This window comes from Populus alba, chromosome 15 (genome assembly GCF_005239225.2).
Source record: "Populus alba chromosome 15, ASM523922v2, whole genome shotgun sequence".
NCBI classification, from domain to species: Eukaryota; Viridiplantae; Streptophyta; class Magnoliopsida; order Malpighiales; family Salicaceae; genus Populus; species Populus alba.
Window position 1 is genome coordinate 1024630 of NC_133298.1, and position 12400 is coordinate 1037029.

The window sequence follows — 12400 nt, forward strand, 5'->3', positions numbered from 1 at the left end:
TAAAAAGCTTATTAGGTGACCCTAGCTGATGAACAAGAACCATAATCCCAGTAACGTCCCTACTTTGGATCTCATAATATCTGCAAGCAAGGCCTATCATAAACCATGTCCAGCTAAGAATTATCCCATTATTTACACGATACTTTGTATAGTACTTTGAATTTACTCGAGAGAACGTTGAATTCCCATCAACCAAGCAAGATACGGAACGAGAAAGACCCATCAGTGTAGTACAGAAACCAAAATTTTAAAGGAGAAAACTCAGGTCCAACCGCCCATGTCCTTTGATCCAATCCAATGAAAACGTCATACACATGCTGCCCTAGATAAGACAAGACGACACCTCCATAGTCCACATCATGCATTGGCTGCAACAAATGATAACCCAGTTTAGTTTTTACCTCATCTTTTACATGTGGACACCCCCTTGTTCCCCCATCAATGCTAACTCCTCGCCAAAGGGTACCCTGGCGGCATGGCCCCGCAACCCACATGCAGAGGACCGAGGCCCCTTATTTACTGGGATGGGTGGGTCAGTCACTCTTCTGTTCTAGCTCACAAGCCACAGCCACCCACTTCTCGACCGTTTCGTACTGTCGGCCTAAATCTAAATGTTTTCTTTACGGTCCTGAGTCCTGACCTTCAAGGCCACATGCAACACCGATCCAAGCGCCTCCATTACTACAAACACTTGGTGATGGCCACCAACGTTGGAGATCAAAGCTGATGAAGAAACTGAAAAATAAATGATTTGCTAGCAAGCTTTGAGATTGGTCAGGAATACGGAATCCAACATGTTTGGAACATTAGAAGATGAGCTAGACTTGCCCGAAAACCCATTAGATGATATGGATAAACATGTATACTTACATAAAGTGGTTGGGTGACGGTAAGATAGTTATGTACAAGGTGGGATGATTTGGAGAAAAGCAAGGATAATGATTTGCCTCGCTAGACATTACGGGGTATATATATTTATGTATAACTGGACACCATACAATACTAACTCCATAAAAGGTCCAAAATTGGATTATATATCATTCTGGCATCTATTTCTGATACCAGCAAACTTCACATCCTGAAATACGTAGAGTGGCTTCCATCTCATTCTTACCACATACCAACTGATATGACCATTGCACTCTCTAGCTGCCGGTACCCAAACCTGACATAGAGAACAGCACAGAAATTTCTTCGTCAACATCTATATTCAAAAGGAAGAAATTACGAGGAAAAGGGCTCATGGCATCTGAACAAGATTTGCTGCTAGGAAATGCAAGCACAGAAAAGTAAAAAATTGTTTTGTACAACTAGAAAATTACCTAGAATTCAAAAGAGACAAATCTAACAATTCATAGGGCTAGATGCTGTAGGAAGTGGCAGACGTTTGGCTTCCTTGGCATCATCCTCACCCTCCATATCCATTGGATTCTCAGCTCCTTTCGCACCTGGTTTAATCTTCTGTGCTTCCTCTTTGGTGTAAATAACTATCTTCCTAACCATGCCAACAAATTCCCTGTTTCACACACACAATGCCACCGGTTATACAAGGCCCTCTCAGAAAAAGACGGCAGATGGATGCCTATATCCGACTCCAGAGACAACTGACAAGACATTTTAAAGAAAATTTAAGAAAGGCCCTTACTGCCAGGGATCATCTCCAACAAGCATCATATCATCCTCATCGTCAGTGTACACAATCAGCCAATTCTTTTGGGGAGACATTAATTCACCATTAAATTCAAACAGCCTGTCCAATTCAGCAATCAACTCCTCATAGTTATTGAACTTGGCAAGATCAACAGACCTACCAAGTGCAATCCCCTGCTTCTGAACCTGAGGCAAATTAAAATAAAAAATGCAATTAGCTTCAGGTTTCTTCTAACATGCATTTATCAATATCTCATATAACCAAAAGAAAGACATTTGTGAACAAATGGGCAACCTTCGTACAACTCCTGGTTGAGCCATTTTGAGCTTTTCCATGGTTGTCCCTTGTTCGCAAATGACCAGCTTGGAATGGTTTCTCATTTTCATTTTCATCAGTCATCTTCGAACCCTTGGATTGTTCTGACTTCTGATCAGATTGAAATGTAAGTTGTTGACTCACAGGTTGGATATGAACATTCATCATGTTTGCGGTCCCTGCTGCCTCTGGTGCAACAGGTTTACTAATTTTCAAAGGAATCCCAAAGAGCTTGCAGTTTCCTTCCAGGGATTTTCCAGAATCATGTTCTTGCATCAAAACAGGTTTGGGCATTAACTCTCTCAAATTAGCATGATTATCAAAATGAGATGGCGGGGGATGCATCATCCAGTTTTTATGCGACTGCTCAACTCTGTGACCTTGAAGCACAGGATACTCACTAAACACATTTGCCCGTGCTTGATATGTTACATCGCTGCCTTGTACTGGAACCTTTGTATTCGACTCTGACAACTTTAGCAAGAGACCCGAGGACATTATGGACCATGGGCTGGCAAGCAAGTTAAACTGCCCTTGATCTGACAAATGTTTCTTCGTTGGATTAGCAGCCACATCAGTTTGGTCAACAAACGAGGCACCAAACCCATGGGATGAATCAGAATTTGTTCCAAAGCCAGATAGCAAATCTGTGCAGGTTGGTTCATGCCTCGCAGAGGACATCCACCTCTCTGATCCAAATCTTCTTGAAGTAGATAACACATTGATCCTCTCATCATCTGCTGAGGATGGCCACATAACAGACTGTTCAGCCGCATTGGACTCATTGCTCTCTGCAAAAGCGCTTCTCAAGGTCGAGAATTCTTGACCTTGCAAGACCCTTGAAAATCCACTTGCTGATGGAGGGTCTGCAGTTACTTTGAATGAACCTACACATTAATAGTCAAGATACCTGAATATCATTCTAGCTGCTCAAATTATCTACAAAAACATCAATGAGTGAATCACAGGGCTACCATCTCTCGTAAGAACTGAGGAGTCGGGGGATGAGGGCACCATGTTTGCTCGAGGCCTTTTAGGCCTGGTCAATGGAAGAGGATTTAGTGCAGGAGGTGCTAGAGCAGGCTCAATTTTCCATGGTGAAACTCTCTCTGGCCGAGGCATGGTAGAAGTTTCATCCCATCTCACCTGAAAGTACCATAAATAAAGCTGTTTAGCACCATAAATGAAAATGTTGCATGGCATCATAAATACTGAAGCACTACCTTAAGGCACCTCCATTTAGAATTCTTCCACCTGCCAGGATCGGCATCTTCAATTCCAACAATAGTGCCAGTAAATCTACAGCAGAGAATCATGAACACTTAAAATGTTATGTCTTCCATAGACACAAACATCCAATAATCCTACAAAGCTTAAATCACAAACACGAAAAGGCATGAAAAACTGGAGGTCTACTATTGAGAAGCTACCAGTGAACATTTAACTTCCAGATAACAGGTAGCTTTCATCACAAAACCTATAAGCAAGCAGCTGTCATACCTTTGCTCAGGAGCTTCTTCTCCTTCAAATCTCATTTTAAACCTCATCCCTATGGAATAATTATTCTTGACAGACTCCATGTATTGATCAAAGGGGACAATGAACTCTGCAGGACTTGTCCTGCAGCAAGACATTTAGGATATTTAAGGTAAGCAAATCAAACACTCAAATCATATTTGCTAACATGTTAGTATAATAGATTAAAGCCATGGATTCCCCTTTCAGTTCAGTTTACCAATATAATTTACTAAACAATAAGACTGGTCCTCTTCAAGGAATCAGACCATGCTAACCAAAATCCAAATCCCATGATGAACAACAATCAGAATCAAAGAAAAATGAGACCTGTACAAATTTACATGCCACAAATCCATACACACATTACTTGACCTGTAACATACTTATTCCCCTCAGAAAATTAGTAATAAACCAGTCACCTTGGCTTGTAATAAACAGTGAACAGGGTCCCCGTTGAAACAGCATGCCATGCTGTAGCAAGCACCCCGAGATGCATGCTGTGGCTGGATATGACAGATGATGGAACATTACCCTGCTGTCTCATTGCACGTCTAACACCAACTCGAAGTTCTCCATTCTCACCTCTATAAAATGCAAATACACATTTTACTCCACTCAGACACATAAATATTATACTAGAACATCAATGATATAAAAAGGAAACCAAACCTTAGAAATATAAACGCATCACCCGCAACAAGCCTTTTGGAGCTAACAAACACGCTCCATCCACTCTGAAGCAAGTGCCTCCGTGGTTGGCCTGGCATTGAAATCATTGTGCATATTAAGCAACTGGCATCTTGAATTCTACAACAACAATCCATGCCTTCATACTAAATGCACGAAGACTATATGACAGCATGTTAACATATTCATAGCAATAATAGTGATATTCATGCTAAAAGGGGTCTCGATAAATTCACAAATAGGTGGAAAGGTTTGCATGCATTCCTGCCATACTAGAGAGGATACCAAGTTGATTGTTCGAGTATGAGATGATTACCCCGAAAAATGTGTCGGAAACGCCATTCATTTCCATGCAAATCCTTGGCAACCAATTCCTGTGTCGGAGGCTGCCTTGACATATCCTGTAATAAAGCAAGGATTAAACTTCAAAATCTACAACCCAAAGTCCTAGTTCAACAAAACCCACCCATAGGTAGAAGCTGTAAAGCTCACCAAAGGTGGAAGACATTCATCTGCATGTCTTCTAAGAACCGAAAATCCACCATGAGTACTGGTATCCGAAGCAGTCAGGGTTTTACAAAATGAATGTACATGAAATCGCGGTGGTGGAGGTGGAGGAGGCTCCTTCTCCAACACATTCTCATCTTGCTAGCATTAAAAAAAACCAAAAAAATAATCAGAATTTCTATTCCAGTTCCATCCAGATTATCCAAACACTGCATAACCACAAATCATCAGTGAATACTCACGTTGTGCTCAGGAAGAAGAGTCACTTGCGCAAACACCTCATCAGTATCGGGTTCAGCCTAAAAAAAGTCACAGATTACCCCATCAACAAACCTCACACATAAAACCCTCAAAATCCAACACAAACTAATCAGCAGATTTCCCATACCTTCAACTGAACATTAACCACACGACATAAGATCTTCGGTGGAAGATTATACAGCGGCATCTGCTGGTCTGCTACCTGATTCGTTGATGCCTCCACCTACACCCGTTTCACAACCCAATCACATCAAAAATCTAACAAAAAAAACTTCATAAATCAAGAAAACAAACTAAAACCACAAAAAAATATAACGAAAACACTCTGAATGATTGCTGAGAATTCTCAAAAATGGCAAAGACAAGACAACTAAAACAAAGTAAGACCTGCTCTATATGTCCTTGAGGGAAATAAAACACACGATCTCCTTCACGAGGTACAGTCACTAAAGGACCGGCACAAGCATGCCATAGCTCATTATACAGCGCCGTTTCAGCATCTACAACTACAACACAAAACAAACTAAACATAAATAAAGAAAAGAAATCCACAAAAATCAATTAAAAAAATCCATTGAAGCTAGAATTGTACCTCTAGCTGAACTTGGATGAGTAGAATGATTTTTCTGCCCTTCCATGGCTTCACTGTAACCAGAAGTGAAGCTCTCTCCTCCTCCCCTAATGTTTCCACTGTTAGCTTTCGCTGAAATCTCTGAAGCCATAGAATTATCACAATCTTTCCTTCTCTTACTTTAGATCTCTTCCTAATCACCTTCAAACACAATAACTTAACTTTATTTCGCAAACAATCCAACTCCAATCCACCATTTCTCCACTTTCTCTCTCTAAAACTAACTTTCTCTATCTAAACCAGACTATCTCTCTCTAAACAAACCTTCTAACCTTCACGGTTACATACACAGAAGCAACACTAACACCATAAAAACTACTTCTCTCCCATTTCTCCACCAAATTTCTGCATCTAAACTTCAATTTTGCTCTTCACTTCTCTCTATTCCCACAGTTCTAGTTACCAATTCAATCTTGCTTTCACGCTTCTCTGTATACACACGGTGTTCTCCCCGTACACACACGGTGCTCTCTCTCTTCTCTCACTTTATCTATCTGCTTTGCCCTTTGTGTGTGTTCCTTTTTTTGTGTGATGTATGTGAAGGAGGAGAGTCTTTAACCATCTCTGGTCAAATGTTAACCGGTCACCTGTATTTGCATTGCATTGCATTGCCTGGAATGTTTGTTTTTGCTTCTTCTTTTTTAATATTTTTTTAAAAAATATATTTTTAGAAATTTTTTTATTATATTTTCAAATTATTTTAATATATAAATGTTGATAATAAATTTTAAAAAATAAAAAAATATTATTTTAATATATTTTTAAATAAAAAAAAATACTTTAAAAAATAAACAATATTATAATACCAAATATATAACTTTTTTTTCTAAGTATTGTTGATGTAAATAGTAAAATGAGGACCTCTGAGTGCACTTAATTATTTTAATTAATTTCATTGTTTAATTTTTTATTTTTCAACTTTCAATCTTATATTAATATTTATATTCAATTTGAGAATATTTTTTTAAAAAATAAGATTTTATTTTAATTATATTATAAATTGATCTAAAAAAAACTTTTATGATAAAAACATTTTTAATGTGATTCAGATTTATGGGTTGTTGGGAGTGAAATTTGATTTGCTTTTTATTAAAATTTGATTTTTTTTAGTGTTTTTTATTGTTTTGATATACCAATATTAAAAATAAATTTTTAAAAATAAAAAATATATATATTTTTAATATTTTTCAAATAAAATATATTTTAAAAAAACAACTAATACTTATAAAAAAATCCTTCTACTTGTGTTTGTGGTTTCAAAATTGTTTCAAAATCTGTTTAGATTGACCTCGAGAGAACGAAATACAAGCACCAAGTTGTTTTGTTATATATTAAAATTCATTTAAGTTAAATAAAACTGGAAAAAAAGGCTTCGTTGATTTTGACTTTCAAAAATATTTTTTTTAAAAAATTACTATATGTATTTTATATTTGCTTTTCTAATAAAAAAAATAAACCAAAACAAACTTATAGTATTTGCATAAGTATATTGCATAGTTAGGTGCTAGGTGGTGTTTATTTATGTGATGGTATTTTAAAAATCAATTATAATACCAAATATTACCTCCTTATACTTGGAGAGATGTGATGATTTAGTAACTCATTAATTTAAAATTTGATCTCAATTAAATTTATTTTTTCAACTAATTTAAAAGGTAATTTGGTCGATCTTAGTTCATTTAGAAGGTGAAGACTAAGCTCAATAACCTGGTAAGTCATCTATATTGATTATTTTTTAAAAAAAAAAAACCAGTCGTTTGATTTTTTTATACATGTTTAATATTATAGTGTATGGTTTTTTTAAGTATTTTTTATTATTTTAAATATTAATACATTAAAAATATTAAAAAATATATAATTTAATTTTTTTTTTTAAATAAATAAAATTTTAAAACGCATCTAATCGCAAGTAAAAACACAATAAAAAAACATAAACTTTATCTGGTAACTTTGAAACAGAGGTAGGGGTGTCCAATTTATTACCGGGTTAGGATATAGTAATGAATTAAACTACAATTAAAAACCGAATTTTTTATTTTCTCGGAGCTAACGGAGTTGACTTAGCCGTTAGGATGTGTCGTAAAATGATAGGAGTTTTTGAGTTAACACTTAACAGCGTTTCTTGAAATGGAAAAGCTGTGCTGTTTTTTATGGGGAAGTGGTCTTGTCGTACTATTAACGGGCAGGTTTGGATGGATGTGAAATGGGTGGGGTGTGTAGTTAACTCACCCGGGCGCATGTTAGCAATGTCTTTATTCTCTTGCGCACTATCCTTTTTTTTACTGCGTTTTTCGTAGTTATTACGCCTTGTGCTTTCGTGCGCCATGGGTGGTAGGGGTACCAGAATTATGAGCAGCTATTGGAACCCATGCTATCTCGCACGATGAATTTATCGTGATAAATTTAAATGGCGATTTGATCTTTTGCTTTATTGATGACTATAATGTTTGTTTTCATAAAACCGAGTTGGTTACTTTTGCTATTTTTAGAAATGTTTGAAGTGCTCTCACAGAGATAAAGTTATGTAGTTTAGCTATATTCAATTTCTTGCTCCATTCTCTAAGAGACTTAATACGTGTTTACAAGTTTAATAATGATTATTTTTTAAAATATATTTTATTTAAAAATGCATTAAAAAATATTTGTTTATTTTTAAAATTTATTTTTAACGTTAATATATTAAAATAATTAAAAAAAATAAACAAAAAAATTTTGAATTTTGACATGCCTCCTGCAATCTCAAATGAACACTGAAATAGTGTTCGGAAATGTAGTAATTTTTGCTTTGAGGAGCATTTTAAAAACATATTTTACTTTAAAAATTATTAAATTAATATTTGTTTTATAATTTTGATACACTAGTGATAAAAACAAAAATAAAAATCTTAATATATTCCCAAATAAAAAATATTTTATATTATAATATCAAATATCATGTAAAACCAAGCCTACAAAAGCTGTAGCTGTAATTAAGACGAAAACATCATTTTCCAAAGGGAAAAAATTGATTTTTGAAATATAAAAGGCTGTGAAATAAAATAAATAAGAATAAAACACAAATGGTTTCAAATTCATTGATTTTTATTTTCCCTTCTATGTTGTTTTATTTTGTACGCAATGTACCTTTTTGACATGGTCGGTGATTCAATGCATCTCGGAGCAAGAAATGAGGCGATAAATATTGTAAATTAAGTAAGATAACGTGGGGAAAAAAAATAATTTCTGATTTTGATTCAGGTTAGGTTCACCGTGTCACGCGTGTTTTATTTCAAATAGGTTTTTATAGTCCATTTTGTTTTGCATCAGCAGTTAAAAGGTGTTCTTGAGACCCATTTCCTCTGCTCATGAAAGGTGGAAAAATAATAAGTAATTTGGATTTTGATCTGGGTTAAGTTCACCATGTGAACCAGGTGCTGTTTCAAGTAGACATATTCACATCACCACCAGCAAGTATTTATATCAATGATATGTTTACTATTATGATTTAAAGTATTTTTTATTTAAAAATGATTTTAATAATATTTTTATTTTTACTATTAAATCTTTATTTCATTTCAAAATCTTTATTCCCTCATGAAGCAGTGGTTTGAAAGTGATATCAAACTCACCATAAATCATGTTTTTTAAATGTATTGAGTAGTAAATAGCACATTTCTAGACTTCACAACAATCAATGGCTGTTTAATTTTATTTTGATAGTAATTTTGTGTAACTTTATTGATGTTTGATGCCGTGAAAGATGCTTAAAACCAATTTTTTCTATTCTTGATGAAACGATGGTTTGACAATAATATTAAATACATCCTAAATCATGTGTTTTTAAATATATTAAGTAGCAAATAGCATATTTATAAACTTCACAACAACTAATGACCATTAATTTGTTTTGCATGATAATTTCGTGCAACTTTATTGATGTTTAATGCGTGTGGGAGTTGTCTAAAACCTATTTTCTCCACTCTCATGAAACGGTGATTTGACTATAATATTAAATACATCCTGAATCATTTTTTTTGGATGTATTATATGATTAAATAGCATATTTATGGACTTTATAACAACCAATGACCGTTTTATTTGCTTTTCATAGTAATTTCATGCAACTTTATTGATGTTTGATGCATGTAAAAGGTGTTTGAGAGGCATTTTCTCCATTCATTGAAGGCCGTTCATTTATTTAGACAACATCTCTCAAGTATTGATAAATACAAAGTAATTTGAAAATGAATACTAATTTAAACATTTATGATATGCTTGGTTTGATATAATATAATCAATTCTATAACATAACAACAAATGCAATGTAATGATATTTTTTTTAATTATAGATGTATAAAAGATGATTTTATTATTGTTTATTATTGTCACGTAAGTTGTAAAAATAAAAGAATCGCACTGAAAGATCAAGTATTTTGTTTGCTATATAGGTGCACGAGAAATAATTTTACCAGTATAATTACACCAATCTCAATAAAGATGTATTTTACTTTATATTCATATAAGATATCTCATCATCCTAGCGAATAAAAATACAAGTTTCACATAATAAATGATAAATTTTATTATATTAAATGTATATTTATTGAAACGCTACAAAGGAATATATCTGAATATCTACCATTTGGTTTTTCATCTTTTTTAGATTATCAAAATATTCTTTATTATAATAATTATAAAAAAAATGCTTAATTTATTTTAAAATACAAAGCTATTGTCGATTTAACTCGTAACTAGTGTAACAATTATTGAAAAGTCGAATAAAACATCACTTGAACCATGTGGTTTATTAATATGATAATCATTAGAGACCCGTATAGTTATTAACTTTAGGACTCGTGAGATTAATTAAGATGTGTGTAAGTTAACTCGAAAACTTGTGTTAATAAAAAAAAAATAATAATAAAGCTAGCAAATCTCCAATAAAAAGTTTTTTTAATTTATCACCAATAAGAACACTCGAATTTGAATAAAAAATGAAGTATATCCAATAGAATACAAACTTTGTTGCAAAAATCTATACTAATTAATTTTGTTATGGCAGAGGAATCTTCAGTAAAACACGAAAAGGCCTCCACACAATCAAATTAACTCTAGATGCCAAGTTGACATGAATAAAACTACAAAAAAGAAAAAAGGAGAAAACTTTGAAATTAAAGTGCTTCTCCTGAATGGAAAGGAAGCAAACTGGCAGTTGAAAGTTTAAAATTTTTTCAAGCTCATTTAATTAGTTTGGAAAGTAAATGAATATATTTTAAGCTTTCTCTCTCTCTCCAGAATATCGACTTAAAACAATCACATTATTTCTTAAAATAAAAGGGAAAGGGCATTTCAAAACTATTGTCACTATCCATGCTAAGACTCCAATTTCATTGACTGGTCAAAATTAAATTATTTTTAAAATTAACTAATATTAATTAAATGAAATTTAGATGATTCAATCATGTGATTTAATTGGGTTAATTTTAATAAATTTCATTTTTTTTTATCTAAATCATGTTGTTTAATCAGGTTGAATAAAATGTTTTATTTTTAATTTTTCACGTAAAATAAACTGTTTTATTTAAAAAACTAAAATGATATATAGTTTTATAGTTGACTGAACGCGGGATCGAAAACTATTCAATTAGGTTCTAACTACGCGTAAACAAGGTTGTAAGAGCATTTTAAAATATCGTCGAGTTGGATACGAGAAAAACGAAAATAGGTTGCCAGAAAACGAAGGGCAAGCTCACGTGTTGGACCCAACTGGCAACGGGGAAGAAGAGAAGCAGTAACATCAAGTGGGGCCCACATGTATTGTTTGTTTGCAGTTGTGTATGGTATAAAGCAACAAATGAAGGAATCTTTGTCCTGAAAAGTTTTCTTCATACATAAAAAAAAAAAAAAAAATAAATTAAAAGAAAATCATTTTTTTTAACATCCTCTCATTTTATTTATTTATTATTTTTACCCTACCCTCTGGCTCTACCACCACTGCTGTCTCCGCACAATAAACTCTTGTTTATTTATTGCAAGGTCATGGGAGTTTAGTTTCATCTTGGCCCCTTGTCCCGACCAAGGGGAAACTCTGCTGGGTCAATGTCAGAATTATCATCGAGGCATGGGGCTCGTTGTGGGTGAAGGCCATACATAACCACCCACGTCATTTTCTGGGTAGCATGGTAGAGAGAGAGTATGTTCTTGATAATTAACATGGGTCTCGAATCTGGGAAAAACTCGGCAGAATTAGTGCTCAATTACTTGCGAAGTTCGGTGGCTTTAATTTTTTGATAGGCGACCCAAGGTGACGATGAAGGATTAGATCCAAGATGGGTTTAAATTCGATAATAATAATTATTGATGGTAGATGAATTTAGGTGCAGATATCAGTGATGGAATAGTGATTTATTGTCTAAACCAATGATGGGAGAGATGATATAGACGAATGTTGATGGAATTGAATGATTTAAACGATAAGGCAAAAGGTAAGAGGTTAAATCCATAAATTAATTTTTTTTAATTAATGTTGATGTTGGTTTAGTTTAAATGTATTTCAATTAATTTTATGAAATTTAAAATTAATGATTATGTAAATCTTCAATAATCCTAGAATTTATGAGATTCAAGTTAGTAATCTCTAAAAAACAAATCTAAAATCCTGACTAATTGAATATTTTAAAGTTTAAATTCATATTCTTACTCAAAAAAAAATCCTGTCCATGCTAGTTTTTTCCATGTTAATTTTTATTTGTTGTAGTAGTTATTCTTTAAAATATTTTTTATTTAGAAATATTTTAAAATAATGTTTTTAAAATTTTTAAAATTATTTTTAACATTAAATATATTAAAAT

General features: G+C 33.3%; 1 protein-coding gene across 2 annotated transcripts; it reads right to left on the bottom strand.

Moving 5' to 3' along the window:
* Positions 1-781: 781 nt before the first annotated feature.
* Positions 782-6136, bottom strand: LOC118037738 (auxin response factor 2). 2 transcript variants are annotated; one of them, XM_035043827.2, is made up of 15 exons: positions 5532-6136; positions 5327-5445; positions 5067-5162; positions 4921-4977; positions 4664-4819; positions 4488-4572; positions 4154-4244; positions 3904-4068; positions 3467-3586; positions 3190-3265; positions 2941-3112; positions 1925-2853; positions 1646-1836; positions 1323-1516; positions 782-1165 (listed from the first exon to the last, which is right to left on the bottom strand). In XM_035043827.2, the coding sequence occupies exons 1-14, from the start codon at positions 5659-5661 to the stop codon at positions 1345-1347; spliced, it is 2559 nt and encodes an 852-aa protein (XP_034899718.1). In that variant the 5' UTR covers positions 5662-6136; the 3' UTR covers positions 782-1165; positions 1323-1344. The 2 variants fall into 2 exon arrangements, with proteins under 2 accessions (XP_034899718.1, XP_034899719.1); XM_035043828.2 differs by having other exon boundaries at positions 1946-2853; positions 5532-6134.
* Between the last annotated feature and the right edge of the window lie 6264 nt (positions 6137-12400).